This window comes from Bactrocera oleae, chromosome 6 (assembly GCF_042242935.1).
Source record: "Bactrocera oleae isolate idBacOlea1 chromosome 6, idBacOlea1, whole genome shotgun sequence".
NCBI lineage: Eukaryota > Metazoa > Arthropoda > Insecta > Diptera > Tephritidae > Bactrocera > Bactrocera oleae.
This window is the reverse complement of record NC_091540.1, coordinates 31,126,824-31,154,347: the sequence shown is the minus strand read 5'-3', so window position 1 is coordinate 31,154,347 and position 27,524 is coordinate 31,126,824. Positions and strand designations below refer to the sequence as shown.

The following is a 27,524-nucleotide window of genomic DNA, read 5'->3' as shown; positions in this document are numbered from 1 at the left end:
ATTATTTTGCGTAGTAGATAATATAATTTTTATTAAAATAATTAATATATTCAAAACTTTTAATTAAAACTAGTTATAATAATATACTTAAATATAAAAAAGGAGTGTAACAAAAATATATTTAAATAATTAATTATGAAAAGAAATTAAAACTTATTTCCATGCTTGCTCCTCTCAGAAGCTCTGTTGTATGTATTTCTCCAGTTCATAAATATTTCGGAATTTAAAAATGCCTAAATAAAAATGAAAATTAACTAAAAATATAATATAATTTTAAACTTAATAATATCTTAAGAATACTTCATTTTATAACTTTTTCGTTATTTATTATCTATGTATATAAAAATGAAACCCGTTTCCCGTTGTCACGCCATAACTTGTAAACGGTTAGACCGATTTGGCTGTTTTTTTTTTGTAGTTTTCTAATACTCTGTAGAAGGTTCTTACGGAAAAAAATATTAAGAAAATGTCTTAGAAAGAATGAAAAAATACATTTAATTTTGCATATTTTAAAAAACGCGCGTAGCGAATGTCATCGTCATTCACAGCCATAGACTATATTGAAAGAGCATGGTTTGTTCAGAAATGTGGTTACTTAATTAAATTCTATCGCACTAATTTACTAATTTTTGAAAATTACTTGCCACAATTAAATGTATCGACTTTGACGGTAATATTTATAATACCTGTGATGATTTCATTTAATGTAAGTATTTAATAATAATAAAATATGTATACTATGAGTTAGATTTCAGAATAGAAGTTCATTTCATATACTAAATGCAACCAAATACGAAATGCCCTAAACTTCCACCAATTTCAGCACTATTGTACACGGACAAAATTAATTAATTGCCCTATTTTCCCAGTAGCACAAATAATTATTTAAATCATAACTGGCTCATTAATCGAGCTACATAGACAGAAAAAAATGCTGAAATTAGTTTTGATAAAAACATTTTACTAAATTAAACCGCTTATTCAATATAATTTAATTATACCTTAGCCACAGCAAGGCGAGGCCAGGGATTTCTAGTTTTTAATAAAAAAAAATCGTTATTGCACAGAAGCACGCAACACTTTTGGTCTATCGCCCGAAATAACAGCTACATAAGTATTTCACAACTTCTCGAATCTTCTATGGAAATGTATGCTGTCTCCTTTCGACGTATACAGAATTTGCTTTTGGAAAAAGCTTAAACATTGACAGTCATTTATTTGTTCATTTGACTGTCAGTTCTGACATAATAAATGTAAGTGTGTTGGTGAACCCATCAGCAGTTTCTTGTGGGGTATATTTGCTTTGATAGAAAAGTTTGATGTATGCTCATGTGTGAGTATGTTCCCATCAAAGCAACTTTACAAGAAAGTCATGAGAGTGAGAGGTATAGATCACATGCTTTTGCTTACATCAGTTTTTGCACACGGCTCTTAAGAAAATGATAGAAATTTTGTTCTGCGCGCTGACAAAATTTTTTCAGCTGTGACTGTCATATTACCGGTCAGATGACTGTCTCTGTTCTTGTAGGGAAAATACAACAAGGCGAAGCAAAATGTTAGGCAATCTTAAAAGTTTTGCAATATAATGCGATCAGATGATTTGACTTGATAATCACGTTGACACACCACTTGATTGGAAGAATTGTTATCAAGACGACGTTCAAATTCAAACAGTTATGGTCCGTTCACATACAACTTTGCTCGCTTTACTTGACAATTCCTACTTTATCAACAAAGGGAACAAAAGGGTATGTCAAAATGAACGCTTTGCTTTCGTGCTACTCTTTAATAAAAATGGCGACTGTTGCTTGGCAAAATGTAAAAAAATGAGAGTTGCCCGAAATTTGATTCGATTTGATTTGCTCCGCGTCAATGTGAATAAACTCATACAAAAGCATACATCGAACTTATCTACCAAAGCAAGTTTTTCTTCGCTTGTCAGTGTGCTATGTGTGGATTTTTATACTCTTGCAACATGTTGCTACACAGTATAATAGTTTTGTTCACCTAAAAATCTTAGATATAGGGTTATATATACATATATAAATACTCAGGATGACGAGATGATAATAACCCTTATCGACAGTGTGAAAAAAAATGACATCGGCGATAAATCAATAACCAGATGCATCGAAGACATAAAATTTAACACCCAAGATGATAGAATAGGGCTTTTTAGGAACCGGGGTCAAAATTTGACGATGGGCATGGCACCGCCCAATGAATATATTAGGATCAACCTTCACACAAATAGTGCCTTTGAGGTATCCTTGTAATTTTAGTTTTCGTTAAAGTGGTTATTTCGCTATTGAACAGATTAAAACAAGTTCCTGTATCGTTTAACGGAATATAACTTTTTCCTTTAATGTTTATTTTTATACTCTCGCAACCTGTTGCAATAGAGGATAATAGTTTTGTTCACCTAACGGTTGTTTGTATCACCTAAAACTAATCGAGTTAGATATGGGGTTATATATATATATATATGATCAGGATGACGATAGGAGTTGAAATCCGGGTGACTGTCTGTCCGTCCGACCGTCCGTCCGTGCAAGCTCTAACTTGAGTAAAAATTGAGATATCTTTATTAAACTTGGTAGACATATTTCTTGGTACCGTGAGACGGTTGGTATTGCAGATGGGTATAATTGGACCACTGCCACGCCTACAAAACGCCATTAATCAAAAACAAATAAATTGCCATAACTTAACTACGCAATAACATCAAAGACTGTTATTTGGTACACAGGATCATATTGGGGAGGGGCATCTGCAGTTAGAATTTTTTTTTAAAGTGGGCGTGTTCCCGCCCCTAAAAGGTTTAATGTGCATATCTCCTAAACCGCTAATGCTATAATAACAAAATTCACTGGAAGCAAATGTTTTTAGCACCTCTATTGACGGTGTGAAAATAGTCGGGTGGCAACTTCGCCCACTCCCCATATAACGGTACTGTTAAAAACTACTAAAGCGCGATAAATCAAGCAATAAACACGCCAGAGACATTAAATTTTATCTCCGGGATGGTATGGGATGACTTTTTAGGAACCGCGTTCAAAATTAGACAGTGGGCGTGGCACCGCCCACTTTTAGGGGAAAACCCATATCTTGGGATCTGCTTAACCGATTTCAACAAAATTCGGTGCATGACGTTTTTTTCATATTTCTATGTCATAGTGCGAAAATGGGCGAAATCGGACTACAACCACTCCTATTTCCCATATAACACAATTTTCAATTCCACCTGATTCTTTTACTTTCCACTATGCATATCAAGCAACAATGATTATATCGGGGTAAAACTTTGCGTGAATAATACGTTTAAAGTATGCCACCTTGTGACCAAAAATGGTCTAAATCGAACCAAAACTGTTCAAGCCTCTTAGTACTAAATATGTGACCCCAGTACCTATAGTTGACCTTCTACCGAAAATATCAGTCAATCCACAAAGAAATCTCAAACGAGTATACCATTTGACTTTGCGAGAGTATAAAATGTTCGGTTACATCCGAACTTAGCCCTTCCTTACTTGTTATTTTTATTTTAGGTAAGGACTACGAGGCTGGTTCATAAAAAAAAATATTGTTAGCTCTCCCTTATACTGGGGTGCGACGGGAACGTGCACCACACGGAATGAGGCAGCACGGATTACAACACGAGGGCTGAGTCTTTTTTTGAATTTATTAAAGTGATTGAGTGAGCATTGAAAATGTGGGTTGTGAACCCACATTCGTCACTAGTACTAAAAGGACCTCCCCTTGATATAACTTTGAGAAATGAACTTATAACCGGTCTGATCTCACAAAGGAGGGCATCAAAAGTCCTCCATGTCAGATCACGGGATTATAAGGTTCGAACTGAAAGTAGAGGACAGGGACCTCCCGCCAACTCGTATCCCTAGAAACACGGATTACGATGTCTTTGGGGATACTTGAGGGCTCAAGGTAAGTAGAGTGAGGCAGCTAGGAAGCGATGCTACGGCACCTGGACTGGAGACTGGCTGCGAAAAACCAGTTCCTAATGAACGCATATCATTGCAGCTGCCCATTAAATTCGGTCACCACAAAACAATGCTGTCCATGGTGGCAGAAGATCTGATGGGGCCTATAGGACCACAATTGAGGAAAGGGCAATGGCAATCTTGCTTGCGCACTTCCCAAGGAATTTCTTCTTTGCAGACTCAATCAAGTGGACACTGCCTTCCTTCTCGAAATGTATAGGGTGGATGACATCTTCTGCAACAAGGAGGGCAAGTTCGATTGTCGCACCTTGTTGGGCTGATGAGAGATAGCCTTCCGATGGCGTATATCCCAGAACCGTGTAGAATAGCAAGGGTAATCTTCATACCTAAAATACGAAAGGAAGACTATTTGTTGGCTTAAGCCTTTAGGTCTATTAGACTCTATCTTACGGTGGAATAGGGATGTGGAACCAACACTAAAGCTAGAAAAGCACTCATGGTACGCATACGCCTGGTCGGTAAATCCTGGGATTGTAAGTCAAGCATCATCAGGTGGCTGTATACCATAATCGCGATTATAGAACGACTGAACAGCCTATCAGTCTGCAACCGTGTATACCTGATTTGGGTGCCGGCGCATAAGGGGGTAGCTGGCAATGAGCTGGCACGGAGATGAGAGTGAATAAAGAAAATTATTAACAACAAGCAGCAGGTATGCGCCACGCAAAGCTGTTAAAGCAACTTTATAATATAGCAAGGACGTGATTAAACTCCCTAAAGACAAATAGTTTCTAGAGAAAACTGCCGTTTTTGCGATATGGAACCGGAAAGCACTTGATTCTAGATTGCACTGCACTCTTTAGACGGATTCTTAGGATGCATACTTGATTAGGGATCACATCACCTCAATAGCGCGCAGAAAGTTCCTGGAATTCATGGAGGTTCTACAATAAACCTCAATAAATTATATTTTATTCTATACTGTTATTAACTTCTTCTAATACCAGTTTGTAAAGGTCCTGTTTGGCCATGCATACTCGAGCATTAGAACTGGGTACAATATTATCAACCCTGATTAGTTCCCCTTAATTTTGCTTATATGGATAATGGTGGTATTGATCAGTATTTTGTCTGGGACTACCTGTCGTTTGTGGTCTCAGAAAATTGCCCGATTTGTGGGTCTGTTAAAATTATTAAATCTCCCACTATAATTATATTTATCTCGCCCTCATACATTGTAGCGTCATTTCCTTGATTGAATGGACCTTGAGCCATGTTTAGATTTTTATCTCCAAAACTTTTGTTATACTTTTGACCTCCTGATTGTTCCGAAGGTTAGAATTCCTGAAGTTCTCAACGAACTGCTCAGCGGTTCAAGTGGAGGGCATTTGAGAATCTCGAAAACCGTGCAGAAATTAAAGCAAAGGTTTTATTGAGCTGGTTGTTGTCGATTGCCAAATATGCTGAGTACATTGCAACTATGATAAAGGTTGAGGCTGAGCCAGTAACGGACGGAAATTTGTATTTTCATTTGTAATTTGAGATTCACTCCATGAATTGCTCAGAGGTGGTGTACTTTCCTAAAAATAAATAGTTTATTTAAAATTAATGAAAATAGGGAGCTTTTCTTATTTATTAGCAAATAATACTCACATTCTAACAAAATCAGTATCATTCTTGATTTTATAGTAAACAAAAAATTTCCCAATTCGTGAATTTGAGCTCATCACATTAGAACATATGTATTATGCTATCTGTGAAGTTTATGCGAGTTATGTAGTTTAACCTTTAGTTAGATGATAAATAGATTTTTGTTAAATCGTGAACCACTTCTCATAAAATTTATATTTATACGGCAACACAGCAAGATCTACTCCGTTTTAGTCAAGGTAACCCTGATAAATTATTGTCATTGACTGTCAGAACGTATAAAAGAGCTTACAGTTTTCACTTGAATATCATTTTCTGTGTATAGACGGTTTTAAATCATATTTTAGTTGTGAATTAACATTACGCACAGATTGGCGGTTTTGCCTTTGTGATTCTTTAAGAAGTTGAAGTTAATAATGAAAAATATGTCTAACCGCGACGCAGCCACAAACCAACTAATTGACTATAAAAATAATTTGTCGGTAAGTGTTGTGCTAATATCAAGATAAGGGTTAAATGAAATTCAAGTAACCTACTTACAAATGTTTTAAATCTTCAAATAAACATATTATGTATAAGCTACTAGGTTTGGCTTGGTAGGATAGAAACAAAGGGTAAACAAATATTTTATAGGTCGTATACCGTACAATTGCATACATACATATAGTACATCTTTTTTTATCTCTTTATGTTAAATGTAATAGTAAAATGTAAAACTTTACGTCTCAAAGTCGACCTTTTTTTATTTAAATTAAAATGAATTAAATGTGTTTTATGTTTTTTCTTGCTAGTTTCAATATATTTTCTTAACAAGTTTTTGTTTGTCTTGTGGTATTAGTGTTTTAATGTGGTTACTAAAAAAAATGTAATTGAGTTAAAAATTCAGCTCAGTTTAGTTTCCAGTCTAATTGAAGCATATATTATATATACTTATGTTTCTAAACCAAAACATTTTTTTCCGGTTTAACGCTCTGAATTATTAAGATTAGGATGAACTAAATACTACTATAGTAGACTGTTGGGAAAACTTTAGTATACCGTCCCCGGCTTTCGGAGATAATTTGGGTATGTGCGGATAGAGGAGATCCTCCAGATCAAGAGTATATATAGATATAGCCGCGGGAAACTTAGGTAGCTCGATAGTTTTCGAGATATTTACGGTTAAAGTTGAAAATTTCAACTATTTGAAGTACGAATTTTTTTGATCTAAAATAAACCTTTATTTTCCACTTTTATATCCACTAGCACTAAAATAAAAGTATAATTCATTTTAAATCGAAAAAATACGGACTTGAAATAGTTGAAATTTTCAACTTTAAACTTAAATATCTCGAACACTATAAGTTTCCCGCGGCTATATCTATATATATTCTTGATCTGGAGGATCTCCTTTATTCGCCCATACCCATTTTATTCCCGAAAGCCTGGGATAGGACGGTATACTAAAGCCGACCCGACTGTTGTTGTTTTTGTAGCGGCAGAATATTACCGAGTTGACAGTCCTTGGCCAGATAAAAATCCGGGTCCGATCCGGTTACGTAGACCTGACTGTCGTGGGAACGATAGTAGACTAATTTACTATAGTTAATTTTTCATATTTAATTATAATTAAAATTTTGTAATTTTCTTTACTTATTAAAAAATAGTAAATTTTAGAGTAATATCCCCCGAATACATGGTTAAAATGGGTATGTGCGGATTGAGGAGGTTCTCCAAAAAATATATACATTTTGTTGCCGCTGACTGATGATTTTTCAGATATTTTAATTAAATTTCAAAAATTCAACTAATTAAAGTGCGTTTTTCTTTGATTTATTATGAATTTTACACTTAAATTTTTAAGATTTTTATCCACTAGCATTTCATTAATTTTTTTCTACACACTTATTTTATATTAAATGGTGCAAAAATAACTTTAATTCAATATTTAACCTTTGTTCAATTATTTTTATTCACACAATAACAAAATGGTTGCGTTCTAACCAAAAATCAGAGTTACCTTATCTACATATTTTATAAAGGAGACCAAAAGGAATAAGGAAAACAGATATGGGGTATTATCTGGCAGAAAATAAATAACAAAATTAATAAACATTAATTTTTTACGCAGAATTCCTTTCTGTATTGGCGGCCTTCGGTCGCGCTTCAAAAAAATAACCTTGTGCGGTCCAACACCGGATGTCTTCAATTCTTTCACGTAGAACTCCGTTTTGCGTTGGAGGCATTCGGCCGCGCTCAAAAATAAAAACAAAACCCTTTTTGCTAAAAAAAAAACAAATAACGCTGGTCTATCCAACACCGGGATTTACCAAAAGAAAGGAAATTATAAAAGAGTTTACGTTACTCATCAAATGATTATGATTTTTTTTTATTTACGGTATAATCCTTTTTTATTTATTTTTATTCAAAATATGCTAAAACACTAAAACTATAAATGATGTTAATTCATATGTATATTTAGAAATAATGGCTGTTTTGTGAGATCTTTTTATATCTACATAGATACATACATGAATTACTTTTGGAAAAGTGTAATGACTATTGCGAAATAATCAATTTGCGCACCTTAATAGTTTATTTTCAATTTGGTTAGAACTTCTGAAAAATTCCTTTCAGATGTATCGACTGATTTCGATCGTGTTAATTGCTGGGAATTATTTTCCATTAACACTAATTTTACAATGACTTGCAAAATTTATGTATACAAACACGACACTCCCATTTAGTTGTTGTTGTTGTTGTTATAACGACTATCTAATCCCCGTTTGGGTGATAACTTCTAGATTCGTTGCCGTCGAGGTCATCTAACGGAAGGCCCAGGAAACGAGCTGTTTCGACGGGGTCGGACCATAGGGAGAGGGGTGTTAGATGAGTGGGGTTTGTTGGGCATGCAAAGAGGTGGTTAGTGTCATGCGGAGACTCATTGCATGCAGGACATGTGTTTGGTATGTCAGGGTCTATTCTGGATAGGTAGGAGTTTAACCTGCTACAGTATCCAGAACGAAGTTGCGCGAGGGCCACTCTAGATGATCTCTGATGACCGGCCGGCCGATTGCCTTGTATGTTGCCAACAACGTTTCTTTGTCTTTTCCCCATGAGCTGCCGGCAAGCGACTTGAGGATTTTGTTGCGGCTCTGTACTTTGGCAGTTATCGCGGTCGTATGAGGAGTGAAAGAGCACAGACTGTCCAAAGTGACGCCTAAAATTTTAGGGTTATTTACTGTCGGAATTTTTGTGCCATCGACTGAAATGTTCAGGTCCAGTCTGTACTCCTTCGTCCAATTGGTGAAGATGGTCGCTGTGGATTTAGTGGGGGAGAGTGTTAAGTTCCTTGCAGAAAAGAAGCGAGAAAGATCGGAGAGGTAGCCGTTTACTTTTGAACACATGCCATCGATTCCACAACAGTCGGTTCTGCGATACCGGAATTGACCCGGATTTTATCCGGCCAAGGGCTGTTATTTCGACGATCTAACCCTGTTTGGATCGGTAAGTTTTAGATTAAGTTTGTCGTCATTGGAGCAACGCCTAGCAGCAGGGTTGCTCCGTATCCTCCTGACCCGTGCTGGCATCGAGTCCAACCCGGGCCCCGAGGTATTCTACTGCTGCGTATCCGCACAAAGGCTCCATCCAAATTCCACCTCGGTTAGGTGCAATACATGCAATGGATGGAGCCATCTTAAGACCTGCTCGGGCCTTAAGACACACAGGGAGTGGACCACGAGTTACGTGGCCCCATGCTGTCAACGCAATAATGCGACATCTGCCTCAACGGCCGTGCAACCTGCACCATGTTCGCACACTGCGCTGCCACTCCAGTCGAGTGGCCAAGATAGGACCTCCACGGTCCTAAGGAGCTCACATAGACAGCATAACTCCCAATCTGTTATTTTAATTCTGACAAATATAATGGCAGAGGGATTTGGTCACAGTCAATAGTAATCGTTTTCCAAATACTTCCTCCAGATATCTGTATTAACTTTTTTTAAGTTGGCTATGAAGGAACCATAAATAAAGATTTGCCAGTAATTTCAAATTAAGGAATGTAATAATGCAGAATAACTGATTTATAAGGATGAAGGCTGGTTCGAGTTCATCTTATTATTGTAGTCCACTCACTAGGAACCTAGACTGACTGACTTCGAGTAAATGATTCGATAGTGCTGTACACAAAAACATGTATGACAGCTCGTATGTTATATATACAGATTCAGTAAATGTAGGTGATTTTATAAACAAAGTGTAAAATTGTAATTTGAGATTTTTTTTTGTCCACAATCAAAGTTTCATCCATCTTCCAGTAAATTGTACTGTGTCCTGTAAAGGCGTTACATTTCTTCACTTCTGTGAACAAGGGGTTAAAACTGGGGCAAAAGTGTACCAGCAGGATGTTTTAGCAAGCGTGGTAAAGCATTTAGTAATATTCTTTTCGAAGATTATGCCAACATTCGATGCAAAAACCACTTGGCAGTAGGTTGAAACCAATAATCCTGGTTTTATAGCTGCATATGATTGGCCGTCTGGAAGTCCAGATTTGGACATTGGACTACAATTTATGGTATAGAAAAGGGTAGTCACGTTTTTATGTCCTCTTCGATTTTAACCTTTTTTTTTGTGCTAAATTTTGAGCAATATCTCTCCGGGTTTGTTCAAATGGGTTATAACTGGTGAAACCAAGGCCTAATCATCTCATTGGAAGCTGCCAGATGAGCCAAGACCGAAAAAAACACGCCAAGTTCGATAAAATGTGAAAGTTTTGCTTACTATTTTCTTTGATTACAATGGTGTGGTGCATCATGAGTTCCTGCCAAAAGGTTGTATTGTTAATAATGAATACTATAAAGAAGTTAAGCAACGTTTGCGTGAACAATACGATCGGAATTGTGGAAAAACGTGGATTCTGTATCACTATAATGTACATTAATACTTTTTCGTGATTTTTTGGTCAAAAAACAAAACCGTAATCATGCGTATTCATTAGATTTTACTACCTGCGACTTTTTCCAATTCTCAAAACTGAAGAAACCAATGAAAGGAAAGCGTTTTGCTATTTGCTAATTTTATTTTGATGTACTTAATTTTTAATCATGTGTTAAGTAGTTTTGTATTTGTTGTTTATCAAGCACATTTAATTATGTACATGTATTAATAAAAATATTCAGATAATGACTTTTATTGGTTTTCCTGAACTTTATATGCGAACAGACTTATGTGCATTTACACAAAAATCCCATGTTCAAATTACGCATACATTTGTTTTTTTTTGGTACAAGATAGTACACTTCGTTTAAAGTGAAAAAGCGAAAATGGCTGATTTCCTTTTATATCCTTGTGTTCTTACGCAAGCGCGTACAACAATTTAAACAAAAATCTGTTAAATATTTACATACTTACCTTGTGTGTGTAAAATACATGGTCATATGGTGAAACTTTTTTAAATTATTTCAAATAATCAAATGTATCAACGATATAGTTATAATGTTCTTCCACATATGTATATATTTTACTACTCATAGTTCCATTGAATGCGCAAATCAAAGCTTCGAGTACTCTGCCATAAACTTCAATGCAGCATGGCACTGTGTATACAAAAGTCAATGCACTTCATTCCTCGATTTTAAAAACTGGTATAAAGTTATTTTTGTATAATCCCATTGACTGCTAATGGCTGCCTATAAGTAGAAAAGCTGGTGTACACCGCTTTTGTTGTTGCTGCAACCATAACTCCTAATTGGCTTACTATATTCGCCAATTTGTGCGAGTGCGAGAACTGTTAAACTGAATAAATATAAAAGAAACAAGTAAGGAAGGGCTAAGTTCGGATGTAACCGAACATTTTATACTCTCGCAAAGTCAAATAGTATACTCGTTTGAGATTTCTTTGTGGATTGACTGATATTTTCGGTAGAAGGTCAACTATAGGCACTGGGGTCCACATATTTAGTACTTAGGGGCTTAAAAGTGAAAGAATCAGATGGAATTTAAAATGGTGTTACATGGGAAGTAGGCGTGGTTGTAGTTCGATTTCGCCCATTTTCGCACTATGACATAGAAACACGAAAAGAACGTTATGCACCGAATTTGGTTGAAATCGGTTAAGCAGATCTCAAGATATGGGTTTTCACCTAAAAGTGGGCTGTGCCACGCCCACTGTCTAATTTTGAACGCGGTTCCTATAAAGTCATCTCATACCATCCCAGAGATAAAATTTAATGTCTCTGGCGTGTTTAGTGCTTGATTTATCGCGCTTTTAGTAGTTTTTAACAGTACCGTTATATGGGGAGTGGGCGGAGTTGCCACCCGATTTCAACTATTTTCACACCGTCAATAGAAGTGCTAAAAACATTTGCTTCCAGTGAATTTTGTTATTATAGCATTAGCGGTTAAGGAGATATGCACATTAAACCTATTAGAGGCGGGACCACGCCCACTTAAAAAAAATTTAACTGCAGATGCCCCTCCCTAATGTGATCCTGTGTACCAAATAACAGTCTTGTATCTTATTGCGGAGCTTAGTTATGGCAATTTATTTGTTTTTGATTAATGGCGTTTTGTGGGCGTGGCAGTGGTCCGATTACGCCCATCTGCAATACCAACCGTCTCACGGTACCAAGAAACATGTCTACCAAGTTTCATAAAGATATCTCAATTTTTACTCAAGTTAGAGCTTGCACGGGCGGACGGACGGACGGACGGACAGACAGTCACCCGGATTTCAACTCGCCTCTTCATCCTGATCATTTATATATATATAACCCTATATCTAACTCGATTAGTTTTAGGTGATACAAACAACCGTTAGGTGAACAAAACTATTATACTCTGTAGCAACAGATTGCGAGAGTATAATAATAGTTTAATTCCCATATTGTTTGTAATATCTGTTATAGGACTTGCTTTTACACATGATTTACATAGTTACATAACATAACACTGTTAAAATATTTCAGTTTTGGCATTGTCACTGCACGCAATGAAATATCGAAGCGATCACGTCTTTAAAAAAATACATATTTACATGCCTATGCATACATTTTCGCAACGAAATTGGTTTAATTGGAGCTAATTATTTGGATCTTTGACGCATTTGATTGAATTTGACGAAAATAGTAGATTGCCTAATTACATAGCTATAGCTAAATACATATGAATTTAAATTTCAAAATACAACCTGTTTATTACTGTTGTTCAATTACATTTGCAACTTTATACAATTTGCATCATTTTATGTACATATACACATATGTATATATATATATATGGTATATTTACGTTTCTACGTAATAATTCACGATAATTAGAAATTTTGAGCGAAGGGAAAATAACAAAATAATTACGTATACTGGAATGAGTTGCACCGAAGTTGGCAAACACAGCATTAAGATGTGTGGTGAAATAGGGAAAAATTTAATACAAAATCTTAAAATTTCAAATTCTATATCGCACCCGTACCGTCGACGTTCATTAATTATTTGTAACACCCAGAAGGAACGTCGGAAACCCTATAAAATATAAGTATATATAAATTATCAACATGACGAGCTAAGTCGATTTAGCCATGTCCGTCTGTTTGTCAGTCCGTCTGTCTGTATATACGCAAACTAGTCCCTTAGTTTTGGAGATATCGATCTGAAATTTTGCACACTCATTTTCTCTCCAAGGAGCTGCTCATTTGTCGGAATTGGCAATGTCGGACCACTACAGCAGCTAGCCATACAAACTGAACGATTGGAATGAATCAAGTGCTTGCTGGGTTATTGTCTAAGGCAATAATGCAATCTCCGAAGAAATTGTTCAGATCGGATCACTATAGCATATATTTGCCATATAAACTGAACAATCGGAATCAAGTGCTTTTATGAAAATCAAAATTTTCATTTGAGGGGCTATCTTCACACGAAATTTGACATTGGTTATTGTCTAAGGCAATAATGCAATCTTTGAAGAAATTGTTTAGATCAGATCTCTATAGCTATAGCTGTCAAACATACTGAACGATATGAATAAAGTTCTTTTATTCTTTTGGAATATTTTGTACAGGGAAACCGAAATTAACTTTTTTCTTGTTTTAAAATAATATATACTATACAGTGCATATACTAGGTGTGTATACTGTGCCGGAAATGGAGGCATCAATTGCTCAATAGAAACGATCTAAGGTAAGAAAAAAATAGTGGCACGTATAAATAGGTAGGTAGGTAGAGTAGATGTCTGACAGGGAAGCCGAAATTAACTTTTTTCTTGTTTTAAAATAATATATACTATACAGTGCATATACTAGGTGTGTATACTGTGCCGGAAATGGAGGCATCAATTGCTCAATAGAAACGATCTAAGGTAAGAAAAAAATAGTGGCACGTATAAATAGGTAGGTAAGTAGAGTAGATGTCTGACGTCCCGCCTAGGACATTAGAAGATCCATTTTGAAACCAGCGGGACTAAAATTCCCTCACTCTATTATGTCCTCTCTAAAAAAGATTCCATTCATGCCACGTTTGTCTGCTTGTTGAGCAAGTTAGGAATTGACTCCTCGTCGATTAAATATCTACAAGTAGCTAAGTACATATAAATACCCTCTTTTTCGGAGTCTAATTGCAGGGTGGTACTTGCTCTGCTTCACAGTTATCTGAAATATTACTATTGCAGGTTTATCGTGTTAGATCTATTAAGAGATCAAGGCATTCTTTCTCTATCTTAGATCTTTATTCTTATGAAGTGAATTTAAAGCTTACTCATGTTTGTATGTACATAGTGGTTTAAACAATAAGCTAGAAAATGCGAAATCGAACTTGAAATGCTTACGCTGCTAGCCTTGTACTGGTGAAAGATGAATGCACAGAACAAGGTCAACGAGAGATAGTGCATTTTAGTGCTTGGATTTAAAAAAACACGCAAACATACTTACGTATGATTGTACCCATGCACGTTCAACTGTGTTCGAAATAATAGCAGTGACTTGTGAAAATTAAAAGATTGTTATTTTTACACTAAAAAATTTTTTCTATGCCGGAACATAGGCTCAAATATTGGCTCTCTGTGTTTAAATAGATTTTTGTAACAGTTATCACATTGATGGAGTACTGTTATTCTTTGTGCTACATATTTTTTGCTGTGATTCAAAATAGAATTTGACTGCAATGCAAAAACTTTAATTAATGTTGAATCAACAGTTTTTTAGTAAATACATACGTTCAAATAATGGAGACCCGCTGAAATCGGTCTAACAACGACACCAAGCATACCAGCAAGTTCACAAAATACTCGTTAACTTCAAATGAAGTTGAAGTTAGGAACTGGCCGGGTCAGTCACCTAATGTTAATTCAATTGAAAATCTTTGAGCAGAGGTCAAGTGAGCTATAGAGAGAGAGAATCCGTCAAATCCGGGAAAAGCCAAGCCCAGAAGATGCACAGCTTTATTATCCAACAACGGTCATTCGACGAATATCTAATTACTTAAGCTTTATTTTTTATTACTATAATAAATAAATTGGTTTTGCTGTAAAATGCTCAATGCTGCTATTATTAATCACAGCTGAAATTTTTGTTTACACTTTTTTATTTATTTAGGCCCTATTACGGTTAAAAAAAAATTTCGGTTGAAGTATTGTCAAACTTCAACTTTGTTTTGGTATTGCGGTTTTCAACCCTGTAATACTCGAGTACCAAAAAATTTCAACTGCTAACAAACAGTTGTAGTTAAACATTAATGAATTTATTTAGAAAAAAAATAATAGAAAATGGGAACTATTTTATTTATGATTTCAAACTATTTTAATCAGTTATTATGTAAAACTCCATAGAAAGGTGAACAATTTGTTGAGCACGTGGAGTAAAATCTTAAAGGGACCGTGGGAAGTGTTTTAAATATAACAAGTCGATGCAATCTATTACTCCTAGGAATTTTTATCCACAGCGCACAAATATGGTGTTCATAATATTTAAAAGCAGGTTTTGTTACAGCCATAGATATCGTAGGTTGTCAGCCCAAAGTTAAAATCATTTAAAATTCATTCTTGATAACTACCGGCAGCAAAGAAATGAAGAGTTTGTGTCATCGCATTTTTACAAATCAAAATGATTCCTCATTTAAATGAAAATAACTTATGAATCTGCTACAAACAATTTTTAAACGCCGTTTAATTGTCAGTAAAACTTTGGCTTACTTGGTGTTAGGAAGTTCGAATGGATTTGAGTGATGCGCAGCACATCAGTTTTGGCCCCAAAATGTTTGTCATCGTAATATAAATCAAAACTAATATCCATTCTAATAATTATTCACCTTTCTGTAAGCAATAACTAAATTTAATTGTTTTGATTTTTTGTTTAAAAATTTTCAGGTGTTTAATTATCTGTAAAATCTTCATTTTTAGGTCGGCCAATCAAACTTCGACTGAAAATAGTTGAAAATCGTAATACCAAAAAAGAGTGGGGTTGATCTGAAGTAATAATAGAAATCATGTACAAATTTTTTTTTCTTTAATTGAATTCCTGGTTATGCCACTGCTATTATTTCGAACACAGTTGTATATATAGGTATATTATTCTTTTACGGAGGGCATGTTCATTAAAATGTACATTCCAACTTGTGTGTAGATATGTAGTACATATGTATGTATGTGTATATGTCTATCAACTGTTCTCGCTCTTATCTCAATGTTTTCTATGTATTATCTGAACATGTTATCTACACGTGACAAAATAAACAAAAAAAATAATTGATATGGAGATGGAAATAGGTCGTTCTTAATACTGTTTATTCCAATATCAAAGTTCTTATTTACCATTTTTTCACAAATTTAAGTATTGTATAAAGCACGTACATATGTATTATGTGCAGATGCATATACTCGTACAGTTACTGACAATAAAATCTAATCAAAATTTTATTCACAACTATTTGTAAAAAAAACAGCGTGGTAACACAGTTCTTAGGAGGAAACAATTATTTTTTATATTTAATAAAATTTATTTTAAATATTTTATCTAAAAAGCAAAATAACTTAAAAAAATTTAAGTATTATCAGCAGACAACTTTTAAAGGAACTGTCAGAACAATAAAATAGTACCAGGGGTCTAAAACTCATAAATAGGAGACTATTATAACTAAAAATGCATATAAGTTGGAATTTTGTTGCAAAACCTATATTTGCGAGTACGGCCGTTCACCTTTTCGGCACAGATTCCACTAGAGCTTTACAGACTGAATTCAGTATTGAATACCATGTTTGTTGGACTTTTTCTCATAGTTTCTCCTTATTTCTTGGTTTAATGGGTCCCAACTTTTCCTTTACAATCTTCCACAGGTTTTCTATAGGATTTAAATTCGGAGATTCCGCCGGCCAAGTCAACATAGATTCCTTGATACTGTAGCCAAGTCTTGATCACACCCGAGGTATGTTTCTGGTCATTGTCATGCTAGAACTGCCAAATTAAAGACATGTTCAATTGAGTATAAGGAAGCATTACGTCTTCTAAAATTCTAAGGTCCCGGTCCATGATTTCCCGATTGGCCCAACTCCGTACCACGAAAAACATCCCCATATTATGATATTACCACCGTGTTTGAAAGTTTTTTTCGTGCATCGGGGATTCATTTCACCTTATTTATTTTGGATTCATCGGACCGAAGTATCTTACGGCACTTTTTTTTGCATTTTCTTCACAGATCCAATTGATATGCGGTGAAGCAAAAGCAATTCAATTGTTCCGCTGTCTATTTTTGTCAACATTGGAACTTTCCTGGACAACCTTCCGAAGAGGTTCTTTTCTAGAAGGTGACGGACAACAGTTCTCGAAGAAATTTCTAACTCCCATTTCGCGTTTTGACAAAATCTCTATGTAATTTTCATCCGGAGACGTCGTTTTTCGTGGCAGTCCCCTCAATTCTCATTCTTTTGCATGTTTCAAATCAGTAAACACAAATTTTCGGGATCTTTTTTTTTTATAATTTTTCCAATTTCGCTTTGGGTATAACCGTTATTTTGCAATTTTTTGATGAGCTCACGCTCTGCCACTCTGCAATGATTTTCTCTGCTCATTTCTTTTACAAATAATACTTAATTATTACAAAATGTCAAGTTTTAACAAATATCCTACAGATTATATACCTACAATATAACTCTTTACTAAACAACGCCTATAATTGATATTTTTATTCCCTGATTCTATTTTTTTTTGCCATGACAGCAAAAGCTCACTTTTAATTTGAACACAAAGTTAACAGCTAAATGTAACAGAGCTACCATTATGATGTTTTAAACGATGAATATTGTAGGGATCGATTACAAAACGGATCGGACAGATTTCTGATAATAAATATTGTTAACTATTTGGGAGCCATCTATTTGATTTTATTTTATTGTCAGTAACTGTACATTTGTATATCCCATATAATATGTAAAAAAAGAATGTGAATGCAATGGAAATTAATAAATATTTAAACATACCTATTTTGCATTCACATTATTCCTACTTCATTAAAATTATATACAATTTACTTCACCACGTATTCTTAAAGCGGATTTGATGTATATTTTGATATGTATTCTTTGTTATTATTTTTTACCTTATTACTTTGTACATGTATAAAGTTCAACACTATATGAATTAGTCAGCATTCTGCTCGAATGTATTCAATTTTCTCAAGGGGGGAGTAGGGTAGTAAATCTTCTCAAGAATGTTGTGTCTCAAAGTTTTCCCAGAAGTAAAAAGTTTCGAAAAATTTAGACTGTTTCATAAAAAAATAAATAGAAATGGGTCTTGTTTTACACGAATTAACCCTACTCTCCCTTAATCCAATTAAATACTTAAAATCTTTTTATATATACATAAGTATGTTCTTAGGACAGAATATTTGTTTGCTGATTTCTTTCTGCTTGGTGCGTAATCACACAATATGTTTTCGTATATACATATGTATGTACAGTTAAAAAAGATATGAATTTTATTTAAACTCAACTAAAATATATTTTTATTATTTATTTTACGTCAAGCGTTATTGGTGTAACCGAACATTTCATGCTCTTGCGATTTGAAAGAATCAAATCCGGAGAAATTCATTCAATTAATTAATTTTATAAATATATAACTCATACACTGACCGACATATTGAACATTGGGTTCGTTAGAATAACGAAAATAATTATATGTGATATATGGGTTGTTTGGGTAATACATCTTACGTATTGACCGATATATACGGTATAAAGTTAATCAGAAGTTTGAAAATCTTATGTTGGTATATGAGAGATAGGGATAATATTGAATCGCTTTTATCCATTTTTGCCATAGCCACAGACAAAGAGGATATCTGAATTTCAGTAAGGTACTTCACATACCATCACAAATATATGGAGACAAAGTCAATGGATGTTTTAAAATCCTGATATTTTCGATAAAAAGTTCGCAATAGGAATTGGGGTCCATATTTTCGGCACCTGGGGCTTGAACTGTTTTTTTTCGATTTAGATAAATTTTGGTCATAAGCTGGCACACTTAAAGTCAGTATTCGTGCAAAGTTTTATCCCGTTATATTCATTGGTGTGTAATTTGTACTTATACTGAAAAGTGAAAAAATCAGTTGAAATTTAAGATATTGTTATATGAGTAGTAGGCGTGGTTTTTGTCTTATTTCGCCTATTTTCGCACTACAATAGGAGTAATATTATGTACCGAATTTGATTGAAATCTGTAGGTCCTGATATATGGGGATTCACCTAAATGTGGAGGTGCCACGCCCAATGTCCAATTTTGACAACGGCTCTAATTAATCTCTCTTGTACCATCCCGGGTGTAAGATTTTATGTCTATGATGCATTTATTTATAGATTTTTCACAATTTAAGTAGTTTTTAACAAAATCATATATGAGGTTATCATCCGATTTCACACTGTCGGTAAAAGTGCTAAAAATATTTGCCCTAAGTGAATTTGATTATTACTGCTTTAGCAGTTTAGGAGATACATACATATGTACATTAAACTTTCTAGAGGGTGGAGTCACGCCTACTTTTCAAAAGAATTTTGAATTTCAGATGCCCCTCCCTAATACGATTCGTTATTCCAAATAATAGACTTGTATTTTTGATTAACGGCATTTTGTGGGCGTGGTAATGATCCGATTACACCCATCTACAATACCAACCTTCTTATGTTGCCAAGAAACATGTGTACCAAGTTTCATCAAGATATCTGAATTTTTAGTCAAGTTACAGCTTGCACAGACCTATGTTCACATAACGCTATTTTGTATCACATAAAATTAATCGTGTTAGATATAGGGTTATATATACAGGTTGGTTGAAAAGTTTCTGCGCTAGAAATGAAAAAATACTGATTTTGGTACGAAATATATTTTTTTATTCAATATAATCTCCCTAATACTATGTTCGCACCTACACAAAATTCGTGTTTTCATAGACAAAAGAGGTTTTCACGCGAAAACTTGGGTTTTTATCCAAACAATATCTGTCAAACGAAAACACAGTTTTCGCTGAAAACCCCTTGAAAACTTACATTCCACTCATTATAATCGGTGCCTGCCCTAGTTTAGTCGATATTATTAGAAGACATGTTTTGCCAGCCCTAAATGTCAGTTGACAATTTGTTTACATTCCATAATTGGGCTTAACGTAACCTAAAAGAAACTGCTGATGGGTTCACCAATACACTCACATTTGATATGTCAGTACTGTTTATTTACATTTGCATTTTTAAATTCAGAACTATCCACTGATTGGAGAAAGACGTACGCAGAGCTATTGAGAAGAGATCAAGTGAAAATTTATTTTTATATTTTCATATATTATTATATATTTTGTTGCATTCCTTTTTATATTTAAGTATATTATTATAACTAATTTTGATTAAAAGTTTGAAATTTATTAAAGAAATAAAAATTATATTATATATAACTGGCAATTTTCAGCTATGACGGATTTATGGTCAGCAATGACTCAGAAAAAGACAGGAGAGTGAGCAGTATAGATATATAGTGAATCAATTCCGAATACCCTTGTGTTAAAGAGAGATGCAAACTCACACAGAACCTTACCTTAAGAAAAAACCTTAACTTCGATTGCACCGAAACTATAATATCCTTCACAAATACAAAGGCTCCTTACAAGAACTCGATTCCGATCGTTCAATTTGTATGGTAGCTATATGATATAGTGATCTGAACAATTTCTGCGGAGAATACATTGTTGCCTTAAACAACAACTCGTGCCTAATTTCGTGAAGATATCTCGTCAAATGAAAAAGTTTTCCATGCAAGCACTTTACTCCGATCGCGCAGTTAATATGGCAGCTATATGCTATAGTCATTCGATCTATACAATTTCTTCGGATATTGGATTATTGCATTAAATAATAATCCCTGCCAAATTTCGTGAAGATACCTCGTCAAATCAAAAAAATTTTCCATGCAAGTATTTGATTCTGATCGTTCAGTTTGTATGACAGCTATATGCTATTGTGATCCGTTCTAAACAATTTCTTCGGAGATTACATTGTTGCCTTTGGAAATAACTAATGCCAAATTTTTTGAAGATATCTCGTCAAATAAAAAAGTTTCCCATACAAGTACTTGATTCCGATTGTTCAGTTTGTATCTCAGCCATATGCTATAGTGGTCCGATATCGGCCGTTTCGACAAATGAGCAGATTTTTAGTGAGAAAAGGACAGGTGTAAAATTTCGATCGATAGCTTAAAAACTGAGGGACTAGTTTGTATATATACAGACAGACGGACAAACCGACGGACAGACGTGGCTAAATCAACTCAGCTCATCATGCTGATCATTTTTGTATATATTTTATAGGGTCTGCGACGTTTCCTTCTGGGTGTTACAAACTTCGTGGCAAACTTAATATACCCTGTTCAGGGTATAATAATCCTCAAAAGGGCGGTTAAACTTAACATAAAGCTTGCTATTCATTTTCATAGGGCAAATTTGTATAAAAATCATGAAGGTATAAAGGACTGTTTTGTTTAGAAATGTTTAATCTGTTGGTGTGTAATGGATCAGGTTGGGAGTCACGAAAATTTTTGCACGTCGGTGTAGAAGAATAGTATATTCGTCTTTGATGTACTTGAATTTTGTTAATGGTAGGATCTCTAGATCGTAAAAGTTTATTATGATGATGTTATCTGGACGAATAGAAGAGTAACGTTTAGGAGGAGAACCGTAATCTAGAAAATATGAATGTGTAATATGATGTGTAAAGTGAGTGTTGAGTGGAAATGGTATCTTTTGAGAATCCTTCACAATGTGAACGAATTCAGAGGGAAGATTAATTTTTTCATTGTTAAATTTTCTTTGGATAGTCGAATATATTGAATCTCCCCAAGATTCCCTTCAGACTCATACCAAATATAATTATTAGACTCGTGAGTAATTTAAATATGTTTTATTAACCGTGTTTTTAAACACTGACTTATCAAAATTAGGGTCGCTAATAAATTTTACTTCAATGGAGATTTTTATTTTTATTTAATAAACTCCACCTGGGCTCTCAACTGTTTATTTTACCTAACCGTGATGAATCGACTGCAGTCAGTAAAGCCTCTTAGAAACATTCAAAAGAAAAATTAACTGTTAATACAAAAAAACAAAAAAACAAAACAAAGAAATATAACAAATGAAAAACTGATAAAGAAGACCACACAAAATGTCGTGGCATGTTTATTATTTTTCTAAAGGCGTAAGTTACTATTTCGGTTACGCTTGCACTTAGGGATTTTTGAATTTTTTATAGCAACGTTATTATTGGTTGTAGGATTATAAAATTTTAAAGAAACATTTATTATGATACGGTACATGATCGATTTTGAATGTTTTGTAACTTAGAGCTTTTTTGATGTCAGGATTTTCCGTTTATGAAATTATTTCGCGATTGATTATATTATTTTGTCACTAAGCACCAGGCATGCTTTTTGCAATTTTCAAATTACAGTTAACTGTAAAACTCGACATTGTTATCATTTCCTCTGTTTTAAAAGTACACATGGTTGCATTTGTTATTATGTACAAAGTTACCACATATCTCAGAAATTGAAAATAAAAATTGTGCTATTGTTTCAAAACAAAACCTTTGATTCTATTTTATTGTCATATACGTATATTCATATAATATATACATATCTGTATAATATAATTTAATTTCGCAGGGCATAAAGGTCTGGTGTGTTGAACTTATGGATTTAGTTGTTCTCTTTCTTATTATTTTTATTGCAATAATTTCATTATTATGTTTTTTGTTTTCTTTTAGAAATCTCCTGGGACAATAACGACAGCAGCTGGTAATCCTGTTGGTATTAAGGATGCCACTCTGACCGTGGGACCAAGGGGTCCAGTATTGTTGCAGGATGTAAATTTTTTGGATGAAATGGCTGCTTTCGACCGGGAACGTATACCAGAGCGTGTTGTTCATGCCAAAGGTGCCGGTGCTTTTGGATATTTTGAAGTAACACATGATATTACAAAATATTGCGCGGCTAAGGTATTTGAGAAGGTACATAAGCGTACGTCGATTGCTGTCCGTTTTTCCACTGTGGGTGGAGAAAGTGGATCCGCTGATACCGCCCGTGATCCACGTGGTTTTGCAGTAAAATTTTATACTGAGGACGGTGTTTGGGACTTGGTGGGCAATAACACACCAATTTTTTTTATTCGCGATCCAATTTTGTTCCCCAGCTTTATCCACACCCAAAAACGTAATCCGCAAACTCATTTGAAAGATCCTGATATGTTCTGGGACTTTTTAACTCTTCGGCCGGAAAGTACTCACCAGGTATAAAAGAAACATGTACAAATATAAGTAAAGAAGGGGTAAGTTCGGGTAAAACCGAACATTTTATACTTTCGCAATTCGCATAGATCAAAGACGATTTTATCTTATTAACCCATATTATATACCTTAGGCTTACTATATTTTGCTTCTTGTCCGAGACATTTATATTTAAATCTGCCTAGTTAACTCAAATGATAGTGATGTAAACTCAACCAAATTTAATATATGTATATGTACATCAACCAGAAATTCGAAGATCATTATATTATTAATATGCGGTTTGGTCCGAGGGACCAATTTTATTGATATTCAATGGTAAATCACATTTAAAAAAAAATTGTTCACTTAATTTTCTTAAAATACAAATATTGACTACCATAAACGGTTTTAAGTTAGCGGAAAGTCATAAATTACTATATGGGGAGGCTTGAGGAAGGTCTGAATTGATTGTTTTAACTTTTGACATTGTTCAAGTAGACTGGAGAACATGTTTCCGCGTAGTTTGGGAAGATAACTCCCACACTGACGTATTGGGCATAAAATCTGTTCGAATAACGAAAACCATTATATTTAAACTTATTGGGGGGCGGGAGCATTCTCACTTCTTTAAAAGTTTCAAACCACAGATGCCCTGCTTACTGCGAATGGATGTACCAAATTACAATTAGTTTTGTGTCTTAATTTGGCTTGGTTAAGGCGTTTAAATGGTTTGTAATTAAAGGCATTTTGTGGGCGTGGTCCGATTGCGCCCATCTACAGTACCGAAATACACGTTCTAAGTTTCATAGTTTCATCACCCGGAATTCCCCTCGTCTTGTCACAATGATCCTTTGTGACAAGACGAGGGGAATGTATATAATATATAGAAATATTTTTCATATCTTTCTCCATTTGGTTTTACAAACAACCGTCAGATGAACAAAACTATTATTCTCTGTCGCAACATGTTGCGAAAATATAAAAATGTCATACTTAGTTTCATAATCGAAAAAAATTTGCTTTGCAGGTGTCCTATTTGTTTGGCGATCGAGGTATTCCCGATGGTTATCGCCATATGAATGGCTATGGTTCTCATACATTTAAGTTGGTAAATTGCAAAGGTGAACCTATTTATGCTAAGTTCCACTACAAAACTGATCAAGGCATCAAGAATCTCGACCCTAAGGTTGCTCAAGAGTTAGCAGCAACTGATCCAGATTATAGTATTCGTGATCTATACAATGCTATTAAGAATGGCAACTATCCCAGTTGGACATGGTATCTGCAAGTGATGACATTTGACCAAGCTAAAAAATTTAAATATAATCCTTTTGATGTGACAAAAGTGTGGAGCCATAGGGATTTCCCACTTATCCAAGTTGGCAAGATGGTGCTCGATAGAAATCCGACCAATTACTTTGCTGAAGTTGAACAAATTGCCTTTAGTCCAGCGCATTTGGTTCCAGGCATCGAACCATCACCTGATAAGATGTTACAGGGTCGACTTTTTTCGTACTCGGATACACATAGACATCGTTTAGGTCCTAATTATTTGCAAATTCCGGTAAATTGTCCTTATCGTGTTAATGTAACTAACTATCAACGCGATGGTGCAATGCGTGTTAATGATAATCAAGGTGGTGCTCCCAATTATTTCCCGAACTCGTTTTCTGGACCAGACGAAAGTGCTCGTGCAAAGAGCCTGATGCCGTGTTGCCCTGTGCAGGGAGAAGTTTATCGCTTTACCAGTGGCTTCACCGAGGACAATTACAGCCAGGTGACAGATTTTTGGGTTTATGTTTTAGATGATAAAGCTCGTCAGCGTTTGGTAGCTAACATTGTAGACAGTTTGAGCAATGCCAGTCAATTTATTCAGGAGCGCGCTGTTAAGAACTTTACTTTAGTTCATGCTGACTTTGGTAGAATGCTTACTGAAGGTCTAAACCTGGCCAAATCTGCCAAAATTTAAAGAACTATCTTCATTATATTTGCACTTATTTTCAATGTTTAAATTGTGTATACACACAATAACCACTTTTTTTGAGGTTACGGGTCGCTTTGTGAAACATTTTCATGATATATTATTACTACATAAAGGGCTGTTATCCAGTCTGCCAATTTTTAAAAAATTGTATTGTTTATTTTTATTGGATAAAAACCGTTTAAAATTCAAATTGTAGTATTGTTTTATGTTATGTAATTATATTCCTTTAATCTTATCGGAGAAGATTAGGACATTGTTGTTGAACTTAATTTGTTGTTTATATATCGCAATCCCTTTATGCTTGTATAACCATATTATGGTTAAACAATATATATATTTTGTGTTTAAACATGGACAGATATACATGTATATAATATATATATATATATATATGTACGATTTTTTACATTTTTAATAAAATTTGATATTTTCATAAAATAAAAAATACCCCACATTTTTAATAGCAATGAAAACGAATGTGTGCAGAGCTGAGTACGGATGTACATTCACTAACTTACGATGAAATTTCGTTTGCAATTATGGTTATAATCAGCCTTATTGTAATCTTCGTGTGAATTCCATTCGCCATGGAAAATTTCTAGTACCGATTGGATCAAAAAAGATATGTACGATATATAATTAAAAACAAGTAAGTAAAGGCTACGTTCGGTTGTAACCGAACCTTTCGTACTCTTGCAACTTACAAGGATCATAGCCGGGGAAATACCTTCAGGTGTTGTCAAAACTTTATATTAAGAAAGGTAGCGAAAAGGTTCAACTTCATTGTTCGACGAAATGCTGAATGAAATACAATCAAATTTGGTATCATATTAACTTATTTCGAAGGTCATAGACCCACTTAGTTTTATTACTATATTTTACTTCTCGCTAGCGAAAATTATTTTAAAATCATCCTCAAATGAGATATATGTGATATAAACCGAAGAGGCTAAATTAAATATATTGAGTTGAGTTGGGTATAATATAATTTCATAACTTTTAAGAAAACGTGTTCAGTTAATTTCATAAAAATATCACATATTTTGACCAACCATTTTTTCACATTGTTCAGATTTATAAATGTATAAATATAAACATATGGTATATGTAAGTAGTAAAATTAGCCGGTTGTTTCAAAATCCTGAATATCAGATATATGGGGTCTAAGGCAATTTTTCGTGCGATTTTATCTGTTTTAGGCACAAAGATATATTGACATTAGAAAAACACACTGTGAAAATTGCAGTATAAAGTCAACTGGAAGTTCGAAAATCTTTAGATTAGGTATATGGGGGAAGTATTTATCCGACTCAACCCATTGCGCCCATTGTCAAAATGTCACATAGGTGCGTCAGCATAATGTTATGTACCGAAATTGGTTTAGTAGGAGCAGAGATATATGATTATGCCTAAATGTGTGCGGTGCCATGCCTATCGTTTAATTTTGACCCCGGCTCCTATAAAACCCATATGTATCATTCTGAGTGTAAAATTTAATGTCCCTGGTGAATTTACTTATTGATTTATAGCGTTTTTAGTAGTTTTGTGAGCGCGGCAGTGGTCCGATTACGCTCATCAATGAACTCGTCCTCACTTTATTTTGCCAAGAAACACGTGTACCGAGTTTCATTAAGATTAATTTTTACTCAAGATAGTTACTCTGTAGCAACATGTTGCAAGGTTATAAAAAATTCTTTTAGTTTAAATGAAAGAAAAATAAAAATAAAAGAAAGGTCAATCTCTCTAACCGTAAAGCATTTTGAAAATATACTGAAGGCACTTTTTTTCTTTCATCTGAACACAGTCGAGGTCTTTTAGCAAACGCTAATTCAGGAAATGCAATTTTTCTTTTATTTATAGTATATAATTCTACAACATAAAAATAACAGTCATCAACGTGATTTTTCGGTTCTGTCCATATCATCGGCATACTACACTTTAATTATTTACAATTTGCCAACTTTCTTAAAAGTTCACCACTCAACTTGCATACAATGTGTGGAACTCACGGTTTGTTTAGAACCATCATCTCTGTATTAAAGCAATTAATGTATGTATGTATGTACATAACATACATATGTCTTCTATAAATAGTATACCATATGTATATACATACATACATCAATTGGTATAAACTCCACTAAAAGCTGCCAAAGCAT

General features: G+C 34.4%; 1 protein-coding gene across 1 annotated transcript; it reads left to right on the top strand.

Moving 5' to 3' along the window:
* Positions 1-5,903: 5,903 nt before the first annotated feature.
* LOC106620707 (catalase) lies at positions 5,904-25,555 on the top strand. The gene is made up of 3 exons (XM_014239282.3): positions 5,904-6,094; positions 22,881-23,402; positions 24,409-25,555. The coding sequence occupies exons 1-3, from the start codon at positions 6,029-6,031 to the stop codon at positions 25,348-25,350; spliced, it is 1,530 nt and encodes a 509-aa protein (XP_014094757.2). The 5' UTR covers positions 5,904-6,028; the 3' UTR covers positions 25,351-25,555.
* Positions 25,556-27,524: the final 1,969 nt, after the last annotated feature.